At 39.4% G+C, this 27708-nt stretch overlaps 1 protein-coding gene across 12 annotated transcripts in view; it reads right to left on the bottom strand.

Moving 5' to 3' along the window:
- Positions 1 to 27708, bottom strand: part of MEF2C (myocyte enhancer factor 2C) — a 281785-nt gene that overhangs the window by 12784 nt on the left and 241293 nt on the right. For 8 of the 12 annotated variants that reach the window (XM_088457942.1, XM_088457939.1, XM_088457930.1 and 5 more), the window contains 2 exons: positions 23053 to 23239; positions 22464 to 22511 (listed from right to left, as the gene is read on the bottom strand). In XM_088457942.1, the coding sequence (XP_088314068.1) occupies positions 22464 to 22511; positions 23053 to 23239 (235 nt within the window). The remainder of the gene's footprint in view (positions 1 to 22463; positions 22512 to 23052; positions 23240 to 27708) is intronic. The other 4 variants (XM_088457941.1, XM_088457934.1, XM_088457936.1 and 1 more) reach the window with 3 other exon arrangements.

The following is a 27708-nucleotide window of genomic DNA, read 5'->3' as shown; positions in this document are numbered from 1 at the left end:
GTCGACACATGGTTTGTTTTGTTTTTTAGCCTTAATCTTTACCCTAACCCTCCTCTTGGTACCTAACCCTAACCCTCTGTCCTGGTGCCTAAACCCAACCGTCGGGGGTAAGTGCCTAACCCTAACCGTCGGGGTAAGTGCCTAACTCTAACCGTTGGGGTAAGTGCCTAACCCTAACTGTCGGAGTAAGTGCCTAACCCTAACCTTGACACTAACCCTAGAAAAAAAAGTGTTGAGCATTTCACTATATGAGTGTCGACCTACTGCCTGTCGACCTTGTTACCAGTCGACCTTTAATGTGTCGACCTTTTCACCCTATTGACCTTCAGGCCCTGTCGACCTACTGCATGTCAACCTTCATACATGTCGACCTTGTTACCAGTCGACCTTTGGTGTGTCGACCTTCTGACCCTGTCGACCTAATGCGTGTCGACCTTCAGTACCTGTCGACATATTGCCTGTCAACCTTTTGTACCTGTTGACCTATTGCCTGTCAACCTTCAGTACCTGTCAACCTTGTCACCAGTCGACTTTTAGTGTGTCGACTTTCAGACCCTGTCGACCTTCAGTCTCTGTCTATCTATTGCCTGTCTATCTTTCATTGTCTACCCATATATTGTATATCTAGACAATGTAGACCTAATGATCCACACCCAAATGGTCATATGATATGATACAGATGTGAACTGATTGCCTGTGTTGACTTCAGAATAAAGGTTAGGAGGGGACTTGGCAAGTAGAACACGCTGATGGGACAATATATATTTGGTGATACGTATTAAACCTTATAAAGAAGATGGTGGAGAAGTTGCCCCTAGGAACCAATCAGCTTCAAGCTATTATTTTAACGAATGTGCTTGATAAATGATAGCTAGTAGATGATAGGTTGCTGTGGGCAACTTCTCCACTTATGCTTTAGACGTTTGATGCATCACCCCTGTTGTACTGTAGGTATTTTGGAAGGGGTGGGGGCAGTGAAATATATAGTTATGTATCTACTAGGACATAGGCCAAAAGATGAATGTAGGCAAGGAGATAAGGATATAAGATGCTATAGATATGTGTTTGGGGGAATAGTTTGAAGCTAAGAAACGTGAATGACATTCTGCATTTTACTGCATTTTAGAGCATTCCAAAAAAATCTTCTGTAATAGGCTATATGACATCACACATATACATACACTCAGACCATATAGGTAGAAAAGTCTTTATATGCCACCGCACTGAAAGCTCAATTTCCATTAATATGAATATTGTGTTTGCGCTCCAATTTACAAAAGGCAGGGAAGATGATCACTCAGACTACCCACGTATATGTATACTTTAATCCTCATTAAATACAATACATTTCATGTTTGGCTTTTGCTATTCCTAATAAATAGATGGAATGTTTTCTATGCAGATAAAAAAGTACAGAGGTGCTAAAAAAAAAAATGTTCACATGCCTCATTATTTCCAGACGTTTTATTTCTACAAGCCTCCTAATTTCTAGAACAAATCTCTTCTCATTTCTTCTCTATTGATTCCCTGCAGCACTAAATCAGCAGTTGATGAGAGATTGTTTCCTATTAGTTACCAGATCCTCTAAACTTTGTTATCGCAACTTTTTGAAAGCTGCAACTTGCTGATTCTGTTTGCAGGTTCGTGTTTGGTTCTACTTCCTTGTTATATACAAGGATGCCAATGTTTTATATCGTATCTAACAAACAAGCCAACTTTGGGAAGGAAAAAAATAACTTTATAAGAGGCATATTAATTTCACTGGTGGCTTGAACATTTAGAGATGATTTCCTAGGAGAAAAAAATGGTTGTTGTCAGTTGTTTTGCATATCTCTAAGATTTTAAAACCTTTCCCCTTAGCCAGGAAAGGCAATGTTTGCCAGCTCATTGCAGCTTGTTTCAAGTGAAGCTTTGGAAACCTATACTTAAACATTATAGTTTCCAGCCCCCAAATGAATATCCTTTAAGAATTGTGTGACATGAAGAATGTCAAATCTTCTGTTCTGTCCCACTGACATAAGAGCCCATCCTTTGAAAATCAGAGATAAATAGAAGCATGTGGTTCTCAGAAAAAAGAGATTCTGCTTCAAAAACCGCTCTTTAAACCTCATCCTCAGAGCAGCGTACAAAGTTGTGGTGTGCTCCCAAACATGTGTAGCGGCTGCAGAGAATGCTATTAACTGTGTAGCATATGGTGGAGGCTCTACGATATTTCTCTGTCAGGGACCTCTGCTTCAAATTTCATGGGGATATTATAGACCTACTGAGGCTCTACAATATTTCTCTGTCATGGACATCTGCTTCAAATTTCATGGGGATATTATGGACCCACTGAGGCTCTATGATATTTCTCTGTCAGGGACCTCTGCTTCAAATTTCATGGGGATATTATGGACCCTCTGAGGCTCTACAATATTTCTGTCAGAAACCTCTGCTTCAAATTTCATGGGGATATTATGGACCCACTGAGGCTCTACAATATTTCTCTGTCAGGGACCTCTGCTTCAAATTTCATAGGGATATTATGGACCCACTGAGGCTCTACGATATTTCCCTGTGAGGGACCTCTGCTTCAAATTTCATTGGGATATTATGGACCTACTGAGGCTCTACAATATTTTTCTGTCAGGGACCTCTGCTTAAAATTTCATGGGGATATTATGGACCCTCTGAGGCTCTACAATATTTCTGTCAGAAACCTCTGCTTCAAATTTCATGGGGATATTATGGACCCACTGAGGTTCTACGATATTTCTCTGTCAGGGACCTCTGCTTCAAATTTCAGAGGGATATTATGGACCCACTGAGGCTCTACGATATTTCTCTGTCAGGGACCTCTGCTTCAAATTTCATAGAGATATTATGGACCCACTGAGGCTCTACGATATTTCTCTGTCAGGGAACTCTGCTTCAAATTTCATAGGGATATTATGGACCCACTGAGGCTCTACGATATTTCTCTGTCAGGGACCTCTGTTTCAAATTTCATGGGGATATTATGGACCCACTGACATCACCTAACAAAGATGCGTTGAGATAATGTTGTCCTAAGTACATATTATGTACAGTATATCATGTTAGTGTTTAAACAGGTGAAGTCCAAAAATGCATCATTTTAGCTGCACAATTTCAAGGTAATTGTATCTTAACTTGAATATCTGTCAAATCCAAACCTTTATCCTCGAAATCAATGGGGGAGGAAGGCTTATTGGCATTCAAGGTACAAAAACACACAAAAAACATATGTTCCAACCATTCCTCATAGTGGAACAGTGGGACAGTTCTGATTTTGGAGATCTGTTCTGTCATCCTACGAAAGGAGTTTTGTCCTGGGTTGGGAGGTGTTTCATGGAATGTGGCATAAACAATTGCATTTCTCTGCTAAAAACATTCAATGTGGGTGTGGACACGCCCCCAATGAGCCAAGACCAAACCAAACTTCTTGCTTTGGAGACCACTGAATGTTGAAGAAAAGCTACCCAACATTCTAGGTCTCTACGGATAGGATCAGTAGCGTTGCTAGGTTGAAGCATATGAATAGGGGATAGACAACTTTCTGTGTTAATTCCTTAAATTAATGTTACAGCCCATGGAAAAGTAGGAATCCCTAATTGCTGAAGGTGATTAGCGACAGATTTCACGCTAAGATATTGTAGTTTCATGCTGATAATTATAAGAAAAAAATAAAGCAAACAAAAGCAATATAACTGTAAGAGTAATAGTTACATAACCATATCTAAACTCAACAGGTAAAATGCCTTCAAATGCAAAAGGGAATACTCCCTAGCTTCACACAATCATACAAAACATTATTACTAATACAGTGGCCCTGTCTTCTCTATAATGATATAATGTGAGAAGATGGAGACAGTTATAATGTTCTCTCTATATTAGGTTAAGCTCGGATAACATAGAACATATTATTCAGATCTTCACACTGAGGTTTAGGCTGATGTGTGGTTATATTTAAAGGATAAGGTCATATTTGATGACCGTTTTTTATATTTATTTTGGAATTAAATGTTGAAAATAAATCCAAATAACTCATAGCCTATATTTTTGTTTTCTCTAGAAAAGTGTATCTAACATTTCCCTTTGCAGATTGTCAATATACAGAGGGCAGAATGCCTGAGGTCCATGCTTGACCCCACCAGCCCGATATTAGGCTGATGTCAGTGGTTTACACTGAGCTCCTCTCAGTACACACCCTTCAGGTCTATTTTACACATGTAGTGGAAAACAAAGACTGTCCACAAAAGAAGAATTTTCCTGGAATCAAAAAGTATCATCAAAGGCATTCCCAGTCATAGTAAATGGCACCGTTGCCATCACCATTAATTAAAATGGCCCATATCAATACTAAACATGTAGTTTATATAACATTATCCAAATGTGCCGAGATTATTCTGATCTAATCTTTTACATGTAAATTAAATAATTTTAACCCAACATTGTGCCCCGCAATTAGCCAAATAGATGACTTTCCACCTCTTTATATAGCAAAATTACACTGCCTGCAAATCTCTATCTCATAAGATTTAAAGTCCCAAGTCATATTTTATTAAAAATCTGTGTATGACTTTTTTAAAGTTCACATTACATTAAGACAGAGGACCACAGTGGTAACCTTACCATTATATAAAGTGAGAAATACCTTTATGTCAAATATATTACTATTGTGCTTCCCAGAGTGATTATGAAATGTATTACATCTATCTTATTATTGTTATACAGTGCTCTTTCAAAAGCTGCTTTGCTATTTTAGTTTGATGTAGACGTTTTGAGAGCTGTCGTCATGGATTTTCTAAGCTGAGAATAATGCTACATAAATAGTTTATCATCATTGTCAAAGGTACGATGACAGGCACTATAGGGTTAAAGGCAAAACCTTTACGTTTGAAAGAAAATTTCAAAACAAAATCGGAAACATGGGAAAAAAAAACCTCAAATGTATGGTTCAAACCTTCCCTAAACCTATAATTTACAATTACATTCCGTCTGGAAAATGATCAAATTAAATGGGTCTCTATGTGCTGTGTCACATTCCACTACCCACTTGAAAGTGCAAAAATTATATGTCATAAATGAATGGGTTTCCTGACTATACAGTATGCGAAAATGGAAAACAGATGGATTGCAGAGAGCGCACTCCACTTTTGGCTACATTCTGAATGAAATTCATAGTTATGTGCACAAGGGAAACACAATGAACATACATTTAGCAAAGAACAAAATGACAGCAATAGTAAACATTTTCTGTAACACAAAGCAATACATGATTGTCATATATTGCAAGCAAAGTAAAAATGAGTATTTATAATTATTAATAATTTCGCTTGGTTTACACTTTATGTTACTATTACAGTGGGCTTTTTATCCCATATACGACGTTGGTGTCTCTAAAACATCAAGTAAGTATATGTTCACTTGACTATCAGACATAGAAATAAGAATGCAGTAATTTGTTTCTACCCACTTCCTAAATCTTCAATGACCGAAGACATTATTGTTAGAAGCAGGGGTGCTGAGAGGGAGAGGCCAGTTACCGAGTCTGGCCAGGCAAGGAAGTGTAGCCTTGCCCCCAATGGTAACAGCATAACATCACCATAGATGCCTGATATGTACGACGTGGCATAGATACACCCATCTTCACCCCCCTCGGTTAGCCCCTTTCTGTGAGGCCAAGAAATTTTCATGGTGGTCCTGCTTAGGAGTCCTGTAAATCTTTAAAAAAAAAACTATTTGTCATAAAGTTTATTGAACCTGAGCTTTCCTTTGAGTACATAGAGGTCTTGTACAACCACTAATGGTGTTTTTCAGCCATGATGTTCACTGTCAGGTGATTGCAGCATGAATGGGCCACAGAAAAGTGACCACTTGATGGACTAATCAATGCTCATAATGCTGAGTATGAATGCATCCAAGGGCAGCACAACATGAATGGCTATCCTCATGCACCCTCTAATGCTTTAAAGGTGATGTGATATCTACAACACATAACATTCCGAATTCAAGATTTTCAGTGGTCAAAACTAGGAATTTTTTGGGAAAACTGAAACACATGGAAGCCCCAAATGTTTGTAAGATTATTCTTTAAGAAAACAGAGGTGATTCCGTTAGATATGCCAGTAAGGTTAAAATAGTTGTCCTTGGCTTTGGTCTTCTTTGATGAAGGATATAAACAGAAAAACAAAGATTTTTCCTCTTTACAAAATATAATCTGTCCTTGAGTGTTAAAGAACAATATCAAATAAACAAACTCAAAATAAAGTGGAAGGAAAGAAAGGCACAACAAAAATAATTTTAATCCAAATAAGTAAATCTATAATGAAGACATTAAGTAAGACAACTTTGTTTTTTCAACAAGCTAAACAGATATACATTCGTCAAAGACTTCTGATTTGATTTGAGCTGTCTCTGGTTTAATTTCTATCATGAGATGAGCAGAGAACTATTCATAAACTTAACAAATGTGAAATGCATCTGATGATTAACTGTTAAAAAAAAGCAACAAGCAGGACCCAGTCTAACACTCTATGAATCCACGACACGGGGCGGCTGTCAATGGTTGACAACCTTTTGGTATCAACTGAGGCCGAGATTTGGGAAATTATTGAATACTAGAGAATGCATTTTCCTTTGCTCTATTTTCCTGTGCACATTTAAAATAATTGCAATAACAGCTGACGTATTTGGGCTAAACAGCAAAGATTTGTTCAATGTAAACTTGGAAGAATCAAGTACAAGCATACAGTATTTGTTACAAGGAATGCAAAATAAGACCTAGTGGCAACCAAATCACTCATGTCAAATCAAGTGAAATAATCCTCTGTCCATAACTACAGTCTCACAATGAATATCAGGAACATGATATAAGACCAATATGATCCCATCATTCATGTATTCATTACTCTAAATAAAAAAAATACTTTTCTCTATTTCTTACAAGTTACAAATGATGAAAAGATGAATAAAAGATGAATTATTAAGAAAAAAAAAATGAAACTAAATTTTAAAACATTTTTTTTTTATTGGGGTAATCCAACAAATAAACCAAAATACAATACAGTATAGTTTATAGAGAATTGTGAAAGATATCAGAAACATACAAAATGGTACTTGTAGTAACCTGTAGTAATGGCATGAGGTCATAAAACCAAATGCGAGGATTCCGGTCCTCAAAATGCCGAAAACTGTCAGAGTCCTGACGCTGGCATCTCGTCCCCCGGCATCCCAAAGGTAAGTAACGGGTTAGAGGAGGGTTAGCCAATTGGGGGATGGTTAGGGTTAGGCACTAATGGGGGAAAGTTAGGTTTAGGGTGCAGGGAGGGGGAGGTTAGGTTTAGGCACTAGAGGGGGGAGGTTCGGTTTAGGCACAGGGTGTCGGCATCCTAAGCCTGTCGGGGTGCCGGCATCGGGATTCTGACCACCGGGATGCCGAGTGCCAGCATCCCGTACCCAACCATTAAGAACTCTTTGCAAAGATTAATAAGAAATAAGCCTCTAGCAGTCTACTTGTTTATTATCATTAATAAAAATAAAAGGAAGAAGAAAAATAAGTATCAAAAGTGGGGAGGGGTCTAGAGATCAGCAGAGACCGGGAGTGAAGAGAGATTGTGATTGGTATCAGGGGGGACCATATCATTTGAAAGTTAGTGACCATATTATTTTGCAAGCTGGAGATGTACTCCACGGTCGCAATGACGTTACATTTTGCCACAAGGGTGGTCAGCAGGGTGGATTTTTGTTTCTCCAGTGAAATTTTTTTTATCGTTTTAACAGCAAAACCAGACCTGTTTTGCCTTTAACTGAATCACTGCTTTAAATACTATGGCAACAATATAGCATAGTGATTTGAAAAATGTGCGCTTCACTCCATTTCCCCTATCTGAGACTGTTTAAAACTCACTATGGTGAAGCTAAGCAAATTATTTACCTGATAGTATGCCCACAAAAGGCACCATCATTCTGCATTGCAGCCTGCTTACCAGGCCAGGAGTATGGAGTCTGCTCAGAAATTAGGATTACTTTGCTAGATGTTTTACGTCCATATGTCTTACTGAATATTTATAGAAACATAAAGTGAAAAGCAAAATAATGTGGTACATTTTCCCTTTTGTAATGTAACAAGCGATAGCCATTTGCTTCAAAAGGAGAAAATGGATGTGCAAAGCTGATGCAAAACTGACTTAATTTTACAGTAAGCATCTAATTTACTATGACAGTAAAACTGACAAAAATATTCTGAATTGCTATGAATAAAAATGAGATCTACTGTTGTTGATTGCACAGCCCTTGAAATGCATCACTTAAACAGTTCATGAATTGCATGTGATACAAAAGACCTTTTAAAATACAGACAGTTTTCTCTTCGGGAGAAACTGGAAAACATTACTTAAAGAAAACTAAGTGAACTTAAATGAAAAACAAAGTGACCCAAGCTGAATTATCACATTGCTGCATTACTAAATAATACTCTCACTCCACCAACATCTTCCTGCATAAGACCATCAAAGTTTGATAACCCATAGGAAGTCACTGTAAGGGTAAGGGCTGCCGGGGGTCAGGATCCCTGCACTCAATATCCTGATGCTGAAACCCGAGTAGGTGAGAATGCTGACACCTGGAGATAAGTATCCTAACACCAACTCTCACCCTACCTCTACACCTAACCCTCCCTCCCCACAGCCTAAACTTAACCCTCCCCGTGCAGTGTAACCAGCGGCGGCTCCTACCCTCTTAGATGAGGGGGGTTGCCGCTGCCAAAAATGAGAGGGCCGATAAGAAATAAACACTCACCGGCTCCTCCAGCCTGGGTCCAGGTGCCTGCGCAATCGATCTGACAGGCGCCATGGCCGGCACATGTGCAGAAGCACCAGGGGAGCCGCGCATGTGCATATCACCGGCTTCCAAAGGGCTGCATTGCCTGCAGCCCCTAGAAGCCAGCTAGGGGTAGCGGAAATGCAGAGTAGCATCCCCCTTCTGGAAGCCGCTCTCTGCTAATAGCAGCCCGGACTGGCAGTCCCAGGGGGAGGTGTCTCCTCCTCCTGAGACTGCTTTTTGTGTATGTGACTGGCAGGTAGCTCTTCCAATAGAAAGCCACTGCCAGTCACAGTGTAGCCAGTGCAGTCAGGGACTTGGGGGCTGCAGCTCTGCAGCCCCTAGGCAAAATCCGTCACTGAACGTATCCCAAGTCCTCCCCCCACAGCCTAACCTTAACCATCCCCTTAGTGCCTAACCCTAACCCTTACCCTCTCACTAATCCTAATACTTTCTGTTGGGATATCAGCGGCCGTGATTCCGGCGCCTGCATTCTGAGCACCTACATCCCCAATCTTCCCCAATACCTCCTGTCCTAATTTTCATTTTATATATTCAATGACAACTTATTTCTTTGCACAATTAAACTGCTGGCATGTAATTGTCTTTTGATTGCTGATTTGAGATCTGCCTGTTATAAAAGATAAAAAAAATACTACTTATTCTTTGTGTGGCTTTTAACAACAACTAAATCACCTTCATGGAAGCAAGTGACAGCTTATTAAGAACCAAATGCACAGTACACTACCAAGCTTTTGCTTTGGTTCATGTGAGTTGTCAGTGAAGAAGGCAGGAGTTTCTCATACTAACATAATCGGTTGCACAATATTTCTAGAGGGGGGTTTCCAAATGCTTGATTTTATAGTTAGTGTGGCCAGTCCATGAAGAGGGTAGAAGTAGCACTTATCCATCTTTAATATGCGTCATACAAAGTGTATTGTGTGTCAGAAATCCAGCACATACAGGACCAGCAATCACAGTAAGCCATTAAATACGGCAGTAGGCCATCCTGCCTGAGTTGAATGATTTTATTTTAGATGAGGGCACCATTCCAGAGTATTAGATCAAGTCCGGGAGTCTGAGGGAGCAGCAGAGGAACCTAGCACTGCCCTGGACATACAGTCAGGTCCATAAATATTGGGACATTGACAGAATTTTCATATTTTGGCCTCTATTCACCACCACAATGGCTTTGAAATGAAACAAACAAGATGTGATTTAACTGCAGACTTTCAGATTTAATTTGAGGGTAATTACATCCAAATCAGGTGAACGGTGTAGGAATTACAACGGTTTCTATATGTGCCTCCCACTTTTTAAGGGGCCAAAAGTAATGGGACAAACTAAACAATCCTAAATCTAACTTTCACTTTTTAATACTTTGTTGCAAATCCTTTGCAGGCAATTACAGCCTGAAGTCTGAAATGCATAGACATCACCAGACGCTGGGTTTCATCCCTGGTGATGCTCTGCCAGGCCTCTACTGCAAATGTCTTCAGTTCCTGCTTGTTCTTGGGGCATTTTCCCTTCAGTTTTGTCTTCATCAAGTGAAATGCATGGTCAATCGGATTCAGGTCAGGGGATTGACTTGGCCATTGCATAACATTCCACTTTTTATCCTTAAAAAACTCTTTGTTTGCTTTTGCAGTATGCTTTGGGTCATTGTCCATCTGCACTGTGAATCGCCGTCCAATGAGTTCTGAAGTATTTGACTGAATATGAGCATATAATATTGCCCGAAACACTTCAGAATTCATTCTGCTGCTTTTGTCAGCAGTCACATCATCAATAAATACAAGGGAACCAGTTCCATTGGCAGCCATACATGCCCACGCCATGATACTACCACCACCATGCTTCACTGATGAGGTGGTATGTTTTGGATCATAAGCAGTACCTTTCCTTTTCTTCTCTTCCCATCACTCTGGTACAAGTTGATCTTTGTCTCATCTGTCCATAGGATGTTGTTCCAGAACTGTAATGGCTTTTTTAGATGTCGTTTGGCAAACTCAAATCTGGTCTTCCTGTTTTTGTGGCTCACCAATGGTTTGCATCTTGTGGTGAACCCTCTATATTCACTCTTGTGAAGTCTTCTCTTGATTGTTTACTTTGACACATATACATCTACCTCCTGGAGAGTGTTCTTGATTTGGCCAACTGTTGTGAAGGGGTTATTCTTCACCAGGGAAATAATTCTTTTGTCATCCACCACAGTTGTTTTCCGTGGTCTTCCGGGTCTTTTGGTGTTGCTGAGCTCTCCGATGCATTCTTTTTTTTTAAGAATGTTCCAAACAGTTGATTTGGCTACACCTAATGTTTTTGCTATCTCTCTGATGGGTTTGTTTTGATTTTTCAGCCTAATGATGGCTTGCTTCACTGATAGTGACAGCTCTTTGGATCTCATATTGAGAGTTGATAGCAACTGATTCCAAATGCAAATGTCACACCTAGATTCAACTCCAGACCTTTTACCTGCTTAATTGATAATGAAATAACGAGGGAATAGCTCACACCTGTCCATGAAATAGCTTTTGAGTTGATAGTCCCATTACTTTTGGTCCCTTAAAAAGTATTGAAACTGTTGTAATTCCTACACCGTTCACCCGATTTGGATGTAATTACCCTCAAATTAAATCTGAAAGTCTGCAGTTAAAGCACATCTTGTTTGTTTCATTTCAAAACCATTGTGGTGGTGAATAGAGGCCAAAATCTGAAAATTCTGTAAATGTCCCAATATTTATGGACCTGACTGTATATGTACATATTGGGCTCTATAGCAGCACATCCCTAACAGTGAATGTTTTCCAGATATCCTATTTGGTGCACAGGTTATTTATTACTGGCTGATACATGGTACAGGTACATCTACAGGTGGTGCTGATTATTTCATTTGTGATACTGAGAAAAATATGCAGCATTAGTAAAATTCTATTACAGTACTATTTCTATTGTGGTCATAGTGTGGGCTGGGGATGGGGGTTTCCAGGCAGATGGAAACCCCCCCTACGTTTGCCTATGGTGGGTCAGTCAGTTGGGTTTTTCCTTTTGGTTTATAGACCAGCCCTTGATTTCATTATATCACGGAGATATACTGTACAATACAATGATACTATGGAACATCTGAAGTAGTTATGAATCTAGGAATTCCAGGTACTGTACTATATAAAGTAGTGAAGCCAGAGGTAAAAGTGCAAAGGGTAACGAATGATTGACAATCCAGCACTAGTACACAACAAACATTTTTATACTGTAAAATATCCTAGGTGATTCCGCATAGGAACCACGTTTGTATAATTGAGGGATACATCCCAACCATCCTATGGTTCCTGGGACGGTCACAATTTCCTAAAAGCAAAAGGGGAATGGCCTAATTATTTGTGAGTGTGGTTAATGTGGCCGGGCAGAACAGTGATATGACTGTGTTATACACCTGCCTACATAAAATAGCTACTCCAATGTTCTCACCTACTAATGTTTGAAATGGCATAAAATAAAGGACCACTAAAGCGTGAAATTGAAATATATATGACCTACGTAGGTAAAATACCACATACTACTGAAGACATTTTTATTTATTTTTATTTTTTTTGAAAAAGGAAAAACATTAACTCTCTACTCCATTACATATAAATGACCCCACATCTTTAGGAGAAGGTTCTAATGGGTTCTCATACAAGTTCCAAAGTTGGTATACAGGGACTGATACGCAATCACAGTGGCTTATTTGTGCATGCCCATGTAATGGCGTTTAAATGGACAGGCACGCCTGTGTTTTTGTGACCACTCCCCATTACCACCCCCAAACGCTTGTGGTCTGTCACTCACTTGGCGATGGATTCCTCTGTGCATGTGTGATTGCAGTGCACATGCAGTGTGGTGCATACACATGAGCAATGTCAAACAATCGCTCCATCTGCGAGAAAATTGCATTAGCGTCCGTCTCTTAATCAGGCCCACAGCCCATACAGTGTATATGTGCAGCAAGTCTGCAACCTAGTCTGTCAGTGTCTCGTTATTGAAGCACCTCCCCACTGCCAAATAAAAGAGTGATGGGCATATTTAGGTATAGTAAGTAAAACTGTTCAGTTATGTCAGGTATATTATTCAGCTCAGTAATATAATGTAGGGTACTAAAATTTACTGCAATAACTTCCGGTTCTGGAAACAGAACGTGTAACTGAAATCAACTGCTTTATATGCAGAAATACAAGTTTTCTGCCATATGACAATTAAAGACAACAGCTGTAACCATGGAAATGAATGGTGGACTGTACTTATTGGATCAATGGTTATAGCGTTTACTAAGGAGTATTAAATCAATAGGTAAAATGGCTGCAAATATTGTTTCTGACTTTCCAGATGACAATTTCAGGCATAAGTATTACTTTATGTATCAGTTATATTTGATAGCCAGTATATCATGGTGGCCAGCAATGCATTATGATTTTAATTCAGTAACAGTTTTAGGGGTCTATTTACTAAGCTGTGTTAGGAGATAAAGTGACCGGTGATAAGGTACCAGCCAATCAGCTCCTAACTGCCATGTCACAGGCTGTGTTTGAAAAATGACAGTTAGGAGCTGATTGGCTGGTACCTTATCATTGTTCACTTTATCTCCTAACAGAGCTTAGTAAATAGACTCCTTAGTGAGAAGTCCAAATATACACCTTTATTCTTGCTCTGACTCCATAAACACTGCAAAACATCACTATTCACAATATCCATACAGCTATGTGTAAGGGCGCAGCTAGTACAACACTTGAGAAGAGAGAATGAGAGTGAAGCATCAATTCCTGCCTTTTGCAGGCATCTGGCCACCTAACTAGCTCCAGAGCATATATTTGGAAGCCATTACAGCAGATTAATGACGGATTATTAATGCAAGATTACTTAAAGATGATAACGAGCATACAGTCCGGGTTATTGAATATTTCATGGCTAACGTAACTATTCCAAATCTCTGAGTAGCCATGAGAGAAAATGAAGTGGAAGTCTAAAATGATTCCAGCCAAATACATCTTCATATTGAAAATAGCAGAAAAAATAATGTCTACTAAAACAGCAGCTGCAAAATAACCACAAGCGCAAACTGTAGCAAAATAGTTGCCAATTAAAGGTAGAGTGAGCGGAGCCACAGGGAATATCAGGCATCATCACAAGATCTATTTCTGTTGCCCAAATAAACAATACATGTTTACATAGTAATTTACCAGTGTGGCTTTGTGCGTAAAACCTCTAAAGTACCTGCTTCAGAGTTAAAATCCTGCTGTTCTGCTTAAACTTTCCCAACTTGTACACAAGGTTTAAATGCACGGCTACGGCCCGTTTTCATAATTTGATTATGCCACAATTCTGCAAAGTGGTTTTATAATCATAAGATGTCTTGCCTTTGTCAAGTTATTTCAATTACTTCAATATGATACTGCTGTAATGAAAGCTAGGTGCTTGCAAGCATTCCTACACATACTGTACTACATAAATGAACTGTGTAATGTTATCATTTTGTTGTCTGGATGGAATGTGAGCATGGAATTACTTTATATTTACCAGTCACCTGAAAATGATCCTGTGGCTTGGTGATAATAATCTCAGTATGATAGCACAGGGCTACGCCTTGGCTTCATGTAACATGTGAGTGATAAAATGTGTACTTATTGCAATGCTGTGCTATTCTCATTTACAAAGGGAATACATGTTTGGAATGAATGGATTTTTTACTACGCAGACATGGGGGCAGATTCAAATTGCCGTGGGTTTTCCCATGGATAAAGCTCAGCCATGGGCTATTCAATCAGGTTTCGCTACCCTGCGCGTTAAGCTTTATGCGAAAAATCTGAACTAAATGTACCCTCTGGGGCTAAATGTGCAGGGTAACTTATTGATTCAAGCGCTTAACCTGAAAACTATGGGTTAACGCATATTAGCCATGAGTTTACCATGCAAGGATATTGCCTAATAATTGAATAGCTCCAGACGTTAATCCCGGAACAGTGTAATGGTTAGCATTACTGCCTCACAGCATTGTGGTCGTGGGTTCCATTCCCACCATTGCCCTGTATGGAGTTTGTATATTATCCCTGTGCTTACGTGGGTTTCCTCCGGGTACTCCGGTTTCCTCCCACCCTCCAAACATATGCTGGTAGGTTAACTGGCTCCCAACACAAATTAACCCTAGTGTGTATGTGTGAGCATGTAGTAAGGAATATAGATTGTAAGCTCCACTGGGGCAGGGACTGATGGGCTGTGTGGCTAAATCGTAGTCAGCAATAACAGCCAGTGGATCACTGGAGGAGAACTGCTGGTGTAACATCTCCAAATAGCAGGTAATGGATGTCTATAGGGGCACATTTGCAGTAACTTCAACTGGAAAAATGTACAGTATGACACCACCATTATCTACTGTAGCTTAGTACTCTAATTCCCATGGGCAATATTCTAGTACCACCATATAAGAAGTTGTATTGGAACAGACATTGGGGCCCCGAGAGATTAGTATTTCTGTATAATGTTAGTATGTGCCATCTGAAGATGGCGGATGTCCCTGCAGTTAAGCTCTGAAAATTTAGCATTTTTGGAGCTTGAGACAATTAGTCCCAATACTAGTGTATGAGGACAGTGGGCCAGATCGGGGCTGAAAGGTATGCCGGAGATATCAGTGATATCTCATGAGTTACCTTTATAATGAATGGCCCTGATACTTAATTTCTACAGAAGTAGGTGATAATGGTAATTTTCACCTGCTTTTCTATAAATGAAGTGATGAAGACTAGACCCTTAAACGAGAAGCTTCAAGTGATGTCCGTATATATGAGTAAAGATTACTTTTCACTGCTACTGTCCAACACACAAAGAATGATGCGCTTATAAAACAAAATAACTAATACAGTTACACCCTGTCCTAGAAATGAAATCAGCATATATAAAGATAAATTAATATTGTAGTCTGTTGTGGTTTGCTCTGGTAAAAAAAATCAAGACAACATTGAATGGGTACATTCAATAAAAATATTAATGAGTATAAAGTGTGTGAATACTGTGTATAACTAAGACACATTTGAGGATACAATCTACCATAAAAGACAAGACTTTGAACTGTGGGATGGGTGCACTTTAATCAATGGTTATAATTTACAAGCTTCTAAACAAGATCACTTTATTTTCTTTTAACTATAATCTGAATAGATGAGAGCCTCTCTGAATAGAATTTCTTTGTAAGAAGTGCTGATTAATGTTCTACAATACTTTCACAATGGGTACAGTGCCAAATCTGGCACCTCCTGACACACAATCCTTTATCACAGTTACAGCAGTTCATGTTAGCCACTTTACTCGGTAGGCAGTTCTCCCATCCACAGAGGTCAATACAATGAAGGCATATATCCCCAAATAAGGTGACTTTTACACAATCTCCTGGCCGTCATCTTCTATTTCTTTCGGCCTTCATAATTTTGGCAATTGGCCTGCTAAATGAACAAATATAATTTTTTATATGGTTCCTGGATACCAAATACTTTAGCTGAATATATATTCTGTATATTCTAGTTACCTTTCCTGACAAACTATTTCACTGACTATGCTTAAACTATAAAATTTGGCAATGATGACCTACAGGCAATGTAGGACTAAGACCACATGCAGCCTTAAACAATACAATGATTTAGGTGCAATGACAAAGCAGACATTGGTGGTACAAGTTGAGTCTCCCATATCCAGAGTGCTTGGGACCAGGGGTATTTTGGATAACGGAATATTCCGTATTTTGGAATAATTGCATACCATAATGAGATATCTTGGGAATAGGACCCAAATATAAACACAGAATGCATTTATGTGTTATATACACCTTATACACACAGCCTGCAGGTAATTTTATACAATATTTTTAATAATTTTGTGGCTCAAACAAAGTTTGTGTACAGAAATGAAATTCATTTATGTTTCATATGTGCCTTATACACACATCCTGATGGTAATTTTATACAATATTTTTTAATAATTTGTGCCTTAGACAAAGTTTGTGTACAATGAACCATCAAAAATCAAAGGTCTCATTATCTGAGTCATGCCAAAAAAAATCCGTATTTCAGAATATTTGGATATGGGAGACTCAACCTATACAAGTTGGAACATAATTGTGATTGGAGGCCACAAACTGGTTCAGAATGGAGATTGGAGCAAGTGGCTCTATTTTTATAGACTGTTGTTTATTGCATAAAATACCGGTTTCTTAATAGTGATTATTCTGTTGACAAGGGCAGTCTATTTTTGTCTAGAGTGGTTGTTGGAGAAACATGCTGGTATATTGTGTTTGATGCATTTGATGATAATGTTTAAGTATTTCTGCTTATGTTGTGTTGGGTACTGATGTAAACCGTGTGGTGGCCATTACTAAAAAACACTACTGCTTTGAAACTTTTAAATCTTGCTTTATTCAGCCGCTGTCACCAGTGTTGCTCCGAAGCATGAAGGGCCCACCAGGAAAATGTAATGGGAAGTGCCTTTGAAATAATGTGGCGGCTGGTCAAGCCACTGAAAAGCCATGGCCAGCCACCAGAAGGGGTGTGGCCAGCCACTAGAAAGGCATAGTTAGCCACTACAGGGGACATGGTATGCTGATTTCCCTTATATTTCAAGATTGGAAACACAGCCCAAAAATTATCTTGAAAGGAAAAAACACAATGCCTTTGGCGCAAAACTTACTACAATTAATTCACAATCAACTATAGTGAATAACAGCTGCAGCATCTATGAGTGAAAAAAAAAACTGAAACTTTAAATAAACACTGAACAATGACTAAATGACACTGTATAAAAAAAATAAATTAATTTGCTTAAGAGTATATTCCCAATATATTTAATATAATTCAACAATACACAAATAAATAATTCCTTTGTAAAACAAAAATTTTCCCACATGCTGCACAATGCAAGTTTTCTCTAGGGCACAGTGGCTTCAATCAAGAAACATAGATACTTACAATCAGATGATAGATTAAGACTATATTTCTAGGTGAAATATATTCATTATCAAACGAAGTTGAAACATATATGTAATACATTTATTATACCTCAAACTTCAACAATATACAAATAAATAATACAACTGGAAAATATGCATGTATTAAAATAATTCACTGGAGATATGCACAGTCTGCTAAAAAACAAAGAACGATGGGGGTCACAATAAAACATATAAATAGTATAAAGTCATTCGTATGGGACCAGTTAGGGAGTATATCCCACAATCTCACAATTTTTGTCCCTCCAAATCTCTGGATACAAATGGTGACAACCTATATACTCAAGGGTTAAAAAGTCATAAAAAAAAAACCAATGAACTTACAAGAGACTAATCACAGATTTTTGTCCTGCAGGTGGTTAACTCCAATTGTTCTAAGTTTGTAAACTAATAATTATCTTGGTATTCCACCCATCACTCATCCTAATATGACACGACATACCCATACTTGCATCCAAAATTCCTCCACCTGCCTTCCACTTGGTACAAAATAGCCCTCATGCCATAGACCTCCAAAATGCACCCACATGCACGCAGATCACCCAAGCCATCACATCCCACATGTACTCCCGAAAATCCCCCAAAGGCGATCCAGATCTCACCAGATGTCCCCAAAATGCTACTCAGACCTCTTTACATGCCCATTAGACTTCCCCCACATACCCATCAGACTTTGCCCACATGCCTATCATAGCTCCACCACATGCCTCTCACACCTCTCACTCCTTTTACTTACTTTTAGAGGTAGAACCCACAGAGGAGGTCATTTTTACCATGTGATGTGGAAGTCAGCTGCTCCCACTCAGTCTCATTCTCTGCTTAATAACAAAGCATAAGAGAGATTGAGAGCAGCCGGCTGGGGACATAGATGAAGGCTCGCCATGCCCGCCTATTGTGTACCGTTAAAACGGTAAGGTAGATGCCCTCAGCCATTGGCAACCACCAGGGATTTCCCCAATACCCTAATGGACCAGTTTGACAACAACTGCAACTTTGAAGGACACCTTGAACTACTTTCACTACACCAGACACAGCTGGTTCAGTGGAAGAAGAAATTGGTCTAAATAACATTACATAATTTAGCGCTATTATAATTTATAATTATTATTCTTTATTTTTAGAGAGCCAGAAGTTTCATGGTATCTACACAGTATTAGTAAAACATGACATATCAATGGTACAGAAACTGTAAGATGACATAGCTTTGGAACAACACAGAGCAAAAAACTGACAAAGGATGAGGACTAGAGGGTTAAGGAACTGACTGTATCTTGACATGCAAGTGGAGGTGAGTCAATGGCAGGGAAAGTCAGTTTAGCACTCAATGAGTTTGTATCCAAAGAAGGGGGAGCACACAGATGCAAAGTCGCTGAAAGGGACAAAGGGGACAAGGAGCACTGGAAGTAAGGACAGTGCTAGGAAGGAACATGAGGAAGGAGGCCCTGTCTGTGAGATCTAAGAGGAGGAGTGAACAGTTGGAGGATGGACTGGGAAGATGCAGAGGACATGGGAGGAAAGAGGAGTGGATAAATTGGAGGAGAGATGGTAGGCTTTGAAAAAGTGGGTTTTGAGTGAATGTTTGAACCTGTTGGGACTTGTGAAAAGCCTAACTTGGCAAATGAGTTCCGGATGAGGGGAGCAGAATGACAGAGATCTTGGAAGTGAGTATGAGAGGATATAATCAGGATGGAGTGAAATCAGCAACAATACTTCATCTTTGCCCAATACAAAAGCCTTTGTTAATAAAAAGTTTATAAAACAAAGTAACCAATACAGTAAAAAGAGGAACACCAGTTAGAAATGTAAAAGTTATAAAGATAAATTATTATTAATAGTCTGCAGTGCTTTGTAATATAGTTGTGCTGCTAAAAGTCAATCAAGCAAAATTTTAATAAATGTTAAATATTACAGTGCATAACAAAGACACCTTTGAGAACTCAAACTACCACAAAATACTACACTTTGAACAGTGGGATGCGTGTGCCTGATCACTGGTTATCTTTTTCCAAAGTTCCAAGTAAGCGCTCTTTTATTTTCTTTTAACTATAATTGGACTAGATGAGAGCCTCTTTTATCAGACTTTCTTTGAAAGAAGTGTTGATTAATGTTATACTTCACAACCAGTGCTCCATTCACTCTGGAACATCCTGACACACAATCCTTGATCCAGTGTTGGAATACCCACTAGGCACATGAGGCAAGTGTCTAAGGGTGCCACTAGCTTAGGGCAGCACAGCAGTTGCCCTGCATCAGACCTTTCCAGTGCCCCAATTCAGTCTTGGTTTTTTGTCCACAGAAGAAAGACTACATCTCCATGATGCATCTGGGGGAGTCTCAGGAGCAGGCACATGTGCAGTCCAGAAGCCCAGAAGAAGAGGTTCTTAGCTCACAAAGGAAAAAAAAGGTAGCTAGAGAGGGTGGAGTCTTTGCAGACTCATGGGGGGGGGGGGAATGGGTGCACAATGATATTGTGACTAGTCCGCTCCTAGTCACAATATCCCCTAAATCTGCCCTTGCCATGATCCTGATCAAGTTACAGAAGATTATGATAAAGTCTTTAACTAGCAGGTAGGTCTCAGACCCACAGAGGTCAGTACAGCAAGAGCAAATGCCCACAAATAAAGTGACTGTCATGCAGTCACCTGAGCCATAGAGAGATAAAGTGGAGCAAGATAAAGTACCAACCAGTCAGCTCCTGTCACTTTACAGGCTGTGTTTGAAAAATTACAGTTAGGAGCTCATTGATTGGTAGTTTATCTCTCTCCACTTTATCTATTTCCAAGGCTTAATACATCTACCCCTGGGCCTTTATAATGTGGCCTACTAACTGCTTCATTAATGGTTTTATTCTATGGTTTCTAGGTGCTGTACCCGTCACTGTTTGATTCAGGTTAATAACCAGGCATTAGAAACTGAATGTGTACTCTAACTACCTATTTACTGTCCTATTATGAAACTGGATAAATAAAATATACTTGTGTATTTTGTAACATATTACTATTGCAATATAATTACAGCAAACATTATTAAGATACAATTTTCACATATGTAGTTGTTTCTATGGAAATATAAAATGAGACAAAAAAAAAAAAAAGACTCCAAATTTAGAAAAGATCACGAACTTCTAGATTATACCACATGATTATATCACTAATTTAAATCTATTAAACATGGAAAATACAAGGCTCTCTGTTATTTAGAGAGAGGCTGAACAAAGAAAACATTTGCCATTTCTGAAACTGCACTGAAGACATGTATTGGTCTTAAATAGATGTATTGTTCAGATATGTTATTAGGCAGACAATTTCAACTTTAAAATTAACTTGTCTGTTCATTTGGCTTTTGATCAAATCTCTTACAGTGTCATGAAAAACAAGTCTCTGCATATTAGATAATAAGGACTATTCTTGAGAACCCGGCACAACTTCAACGATGCAATTTTACATCTGTAATCACTGAAATGACAGTTTCACATTTTGAAAAAGTCACTGCTACAGTCTAAATTTGGCCCGTATTCCTAGCTATATAATGTACAGTATATCTATACCTATGTATATATCTATATACACATCAATATATATACATATTATATATATATATATATATATATATATATATATATACACACTGTATGCATATTATTTCTCTAAATTTATCTAAATATTGTTTTTGCTTTGTTTTGAACCACAATTTTCCCAACAATGCTACGTTGTTTCATAGTTTCCTGCCAGACAGCAAACAGTCTATTACCAGAAACATTACTTCCTAATACTTATAAACAAACTTATTACAGTACTTATGATATATAGGGGCATATTTATCACAATCTGCATTGTTTATGCGGCTGTGATAATTTTTTTTTTGTAAATTTGCAAACTGAAAATGAATACTTTTCGCACAAATTTATTATTAATCTCCGATAAGTGCCCATCCTGGCAAAGAGCTGGAAACAGTGTGATAGCGCTACGCTAACTCATTGCTTCCTGGTTCGGGTCACACACTGTGAATGTACTAACGTCAGTCGCTGCATGCATCCCCTGGGGGCGACGGGGAGGGAGCCGGAGGGAATATCCTGAAAATATTATTTGATAAATAGGCCTCATGATGCAGAAAACAATGAATAAAATGATTGTCATTTATTGGGTCAGGCTGTATTAATTTGACATCAGTCATGCAGAATGCATAGTCCTTTATAGAGAATACTTCATAATTTACATCAGCCCATTTCCGAGTGGACTTTATAATCTTTTAACCCTAGGGTAATTTTTGCAAGGAGTCAGGTAACCTAGCAGTATGTATGTATGTATGAATGTATGGATGTATGTATGTTTGCAAGTATATATAGGGAAGAATCAAGGACATTTTGTTGGTTTAATGAGAGTACAAATGTTCAGTTGTTTTATATATATTTGTGTGTGTATACATATATATATATATATATATATATATATATGTATATACATATATATAATATATATATATATACACAGTATTTTCAATTTGGGTCAATTGAATGTTAGATCTAGTGGCTCTTTGAATATCATAAATAATGTCAATTTTTCTGGACGGGGTATAATTAGTGAAAGTTACGCATCTTAAAATAATACTGAGATCTATCATTTACCTGCACTGGTGCCTGCACCGCTTGTGAGGTCCCCACCCATCAGACCACCTAAGAATTAAAAAAAAAATCGGAGATGTCAGTGTGGGCGGTCCATGCAGCAAGTGTTTGGGTGGGCGGCAGGTTGTCCGTACAAACATGCACTGATATATCTTTCAGATATATATCGGCAACGGCTGTTCTGCAGGGCCGACCTGATATGTCTGTGAACAACATTGTTCACAGACATATCCGATATACATACCCGCCAATGCACTCACAATATATCGCCCGTTGATAGAAAGAGCGATGTATCGCCAAGTGTGTACCGGAAAGCCCTTAAAATCAAACCCCTCCTTTATCTCTTTTCAGTAATCTTTCTCTGTAAAACGAGATGACATGTTTGCATGATGTCATGATTCTATGTGCACTGGTACGCTTACAGGGTACTTAGAAAAGAAGGCCCAACTCCCATAGGCCTGTACAAATATTTATAAAAGTACATGTATTCAAGCTCCAGCTTCAATGATTATGAAATATGTTCTTGAGTATTGCGTACAACACCCAGATATTGAACCCGTGTGTTTGTTCTGTGCCACAAAACTCATCATACCTGGGTTACCTGCACTTGGTGGTCGATGTGTCAAGCCAGGAGACATGCTGTTCCTCTGCAATGTTTGGTGGGACAATGGCAAAAGATTGTGGTTACCCAGTGATCCAACTGAATTACTGTATGCCAAACTGTTTGGATTGGTCACTGGGATGGAAACCGGCATCTCGAAATTGGGAGGTGGAACAGCCTGTGAATAAAAGGAAAGAATAAATAATATTGTATTAATTCAGGTACATCATTACATCATTAGAACAATGTAATAACTATGGACCAAGTTCCAAGAGAATCTTATAGGGGAAGGCTGTAAACATCATAATTGACATTACCAGACATAAATTTGTTTTCAATTTCAGATCCCCCAAGTGATAAGACAATTTTAAAATGATTCCAATTACATTGCTGCTGGTGGGAAAATAAATGCAAATAAGAGAGAGATTTTCCCTACAGGTATCCAATTCAGTTTGAAAAAGATATTAATCTGAGCTCTCACATAAACCCCTCTACCCTATAGTACTGTAGAACTAGGCAGTTAAACTACTTACTTTATTGAAGCATTGTTGTTACTCTCAGCTAAACAGTTAAACCTGTCAGCTCATCCATTTTAAGCATTTAGCTCGTGTTTATTACCAGTTCTATTAATCACCTATTTTGTTTAGAGCACTAATGATTCTATAAGAAGTTATTTTCTATTCATCTTAATACATTTAAGTTTAGTTTTGTATTGCTGCTCTGATGCTTTACGTCTAATGCAGTACAAGTTATAGCCAGCAGTCAGCGATGTAGTACAGCTAATAGTCAGCAGGCAGTCATGCAGTGCAACTTATAGCCAACAGGCAGTGATGCAGTACAAGTTATAGCCAGCAGGCAGCGATGTAGTACAGCTAATAGTCAGCAGGCAGTCATGCAGTGCAACTTATATCCAACAGGCAGTGATGCAGTACAACTTATAGCCAACAGGCAGTGATGCAATACAAGTTATAGCCAGCAGGCAGTGATGTAGTACAAGTTATAGCCAGCAGGCAGTGATGCAGTACAAGTTGTAGCCAGCAGGCAGTGATGTAGTACAAGTTATAGCCAACAGGCAGTGATGCAGTACAAGTTATAGTCAGCAGGCAGTGATGCAGTACAAGTTATAGCCAGTAGGCAGTGATGCAGTACAACTTATAGCCCACAGGCAGTGATGCAGTACAAGTTATAGCCAGTAGGCAGTGATGCAGTAAAGCTTATAGCCAGCAGGCAGTGATGCAGTACAATTTATAGCCAGCAGGTAGTGATGCAGGACAAGTTATAGCCAGCAGGCAGTGATGCAGTACAACTTATAGCCATCAGGCAGTGATGCAGTGTATGCTATAATACTGGATAATTATTAGATGCCGTGACTTGTAGGCTATTCTAGGGCTGTGTGATTTAATTAACTTTTACATATACAATCACACTAGTGACTATACCTATTAACAATCTTTTAAAGTAAAATAATGTTAACCTATTACATATTGAATCTTTCTCATATTTTTAAACATAAACTGGAATAAAAGAACCACTTTGAAGTCCAAGTACTCATTACTCCTCTCAATAGGTAGCACTGTGCTCATTTATTAACAGAAATGTAGGTTTTCAAATACATTTCCAATAACAATTATAAATGTGTCTCCATGTGATAAGTTATAGCAAATAAATTCATATACATGGATTTGATTGTGCAACTAATATAATGTGGAGTATACTTTTCAATATACCCAACAGAGTTAAATGTATTAATCCTGGGACAAGGCATGGTAAGGGTCAATATATATTCCATTCTTTGCAGCCGAGCAGCTGTTTGCTGAACATGCGTGCATCCCTGGAATATTTGTGATACTCGCAGAATGGCTGTCATTTAAGTGTGTCATGGAAAGATACCTACCTGTTGAAAACAAGGAAATCTTTATTCGTAGATTGTTAATATTTTCATTAATCCTTGGTGTAATACTATAAAGCACTTTAAACCACTTAACCATTGTAAAATATACACATTCAATAAGTGCTCATAAACACTTGAGCCTGACTTATTATACATTCACAGTGAATGAAAATCTTCACATAAAAAAGGTATAAAGAATAGACTACAAGACTACTTATGCTCCACTGAGAAATAAATGTAAATGTCTGCAACATACAACATGTGATTATATATTTTCTTATGATCAATTAAAAACACTTTTGGTTTTAGAGGTTGCCAAACCAGACCTAATACAGAAAGTAATTTACAAAAAAATATAGGCCCTCATTCAGACCCACTCGCGAGCGGCTGTCCGCTCGCAAGTGGGTCGATGGTCCCCACTGTGCATGCGCACGACGGAGGGAGCTCCGTCGTGCGCATGCGCGAGACCCGACGAGCGAAGGACTTTCCTTCGCTCGGAGTGTCTCATCAAAGGGGGCGTGCTGTCGATGGTGACTGACAGCACGCCCCCTTTGGTGGGCGTGCCGGGGGCGTGCCTGCCAGACGTAGGCGTTCCCAAGGGAACGCCTACCGTCTGAAACCGGCCCCACTGACATCACTAGTGATGTCAGTGGGAGTGATTTTGGCTCTGATAGAGCCAAAATCACTCCTGGCCTTGCGGTTGAAAAACCCAGCCGCAGGCTTTTGCTCGCAGTTTCGATGGTCGCGATGGTCAAGACCATCGCGACCATCATCCTGCACGCTCGTATATGCTGTGGGTGGTGACCCACAGCTGTACGAGCGTCCAGGAGGACGCTCCATATTAATGGAGGTGGGCCCTGATTCAGAGTGAGTGCTCTGGTCAGAGCGTCCGGCTCTGAATCAGGGCCATATTTTCTCGGCCAATGTGTGATCATTTTACGGTCTAAATTAATTGCATGGTTTTATATATTGAGAGACACTGGGTATAATGTTTATTTAGACCTCATATTTGCTACACTTAGGACAAGAATTTTGAAACAGCCATTTTTCAATTAAGCTTCCAGATTTGGGGGTTGCAAGTCCTGATTACTGTCTTTAAATGAATGGCATCAGGGCTGGAATAAGCAAAATAAGCACATGCTTAGAGCATCAAGGGAAGGGGGCACCACAGAAATTATCCATTGCAGGTTTTACCCTGGACCATATGGTGCAAAACTGCAGCTGAACCAGGTTCCATAAAAAGAGGCTATATACAATAATAAAAATAGTAATAAAATAGTAATAAGAGAACTTAATGATATAAATTAACCTTGGGACTACAACAAAATTAGAATCTGGTAACTGGTCAACTGCTACATGGTCCATCAAGGCCCACGTGATCGTTCTTGTTGTGGTCATGTCGGCTGTCCCATTCAGATGTCCACTGACAGTGAGTGCAGTGGTTGGGGGGATTCTCCAAATTTGGAGGTTTTTAAAGGCCTTGGAGAGAATTTTGGAGACAACTTTTCTTAGGGTGCTTTTTTGGGGAGTAATATATTTATGGGGGCACCAAAACCTTTTAAGTGCTTAGGGCCTCTAAAGGTCTTAATATGGCCTTGCATGGCACTCAAAGCACAGAGACAAATGAAATACTAATATTCTAATAAATGTCTTCCAGATTAAATATTTCTGTACATGTAAATGTAATAAGCAGCGAGTTGTAGGCAGCCGCAAGAATTTAAAGCATCAATAAATCAAACTTACCGACTTTTAGCTCCCTCTTTCCGGGAGGGAGCTGTCGGCCTTCACAGAGGGGGAATGGGCCTGTTGTGGCAAAAAGGGGGCACGATAAGGGGGCATGATGCGGCTTTGACTCATCATTGGGGCAATCGCGTCATCGTGGCCCCCGCCCTCTGTTCACAATGCCGAGATTTTCGACATTGCGAAGCAGGGGGTGGAGCCATGATGGCGTGTTTCAGCGCAAATACTGTCACCGGCCCCCGGGTGGGGGGGATGGAAGGGCCAGCGGGGGCCAGGAGGCTTGCCTGGCAGTCCGGGGGTCCGGGAGCAGCACCTGATTTTCAGGAGGCTCCCAGCTAAATCTGGGGGGTAGGCACGTATGCAATAAATCAACCTAGTTTTGCATTGTTAAAACTATTGGTGCTTTAAATCTAGAGACTAATTGCCTGATTCAGAGCTGGACGCTATACATGCGCGGCTGTGATTACAGATTCGCAACTGCATAATGATGTAAATGGCAGTTTCCGCATTCGCCTTATGTAATAGCATGCGACAGACTGAGTAAGCCCTGAGACACCCACTTCCACTATTTGAGCACAGTGCAAATCCACTGGTGGATAATTAAGAACACTCCACCATCAACGCACAATCGCTCGCAACATCGACCCCTCGAGCAGTCTGTATTCATCTCAATACCCAAATCTCAAAAATTGGTCTCTGTAGCTGGGGTGCTGTGAAAGACAAAGCAGCCGCATGCATTTACACGCCCCTGACACCATAACATGCCCATAAGACGGCCTCTTTGTGCGTTCACTTCAGATCACCTCACAGTCATCGTCCAGGAATGCCCATGATTCGCAGTCTCCTTTTCTAATTATACTGATCCCGTATGCAAATGCTATCGTACATTAGGTTCACCAGTGTGCAGTATGGGGTTTGTGGACATGCACCGTAGCCAAAATTTGCTCAACTGTGCAATCATCAGCATAGCATCCCTAAGGGCTTGACCCAGAGGTGGACGGAATGCACTGCACATG

This window comes from Taudactylus pleione, unplaced genomic scaffold (genome assembly GCF_031769625.1).
Source record: "Taudactylus pleione unplaced genomic scaffold, aTauple2 ptg000792l, whole genome shotgun sequence".
NCBI lineage: Eukaryota > Metazoa > Chordata > Amphibia > Anura > Myobatrachidae > Taudactylus > Taudactylus pleione.
The sequence above is the reverse complement of the archived record's forward strand: the minus strand, read 5'-3'. Positions and strand labels throughout refer to the sequence as shown.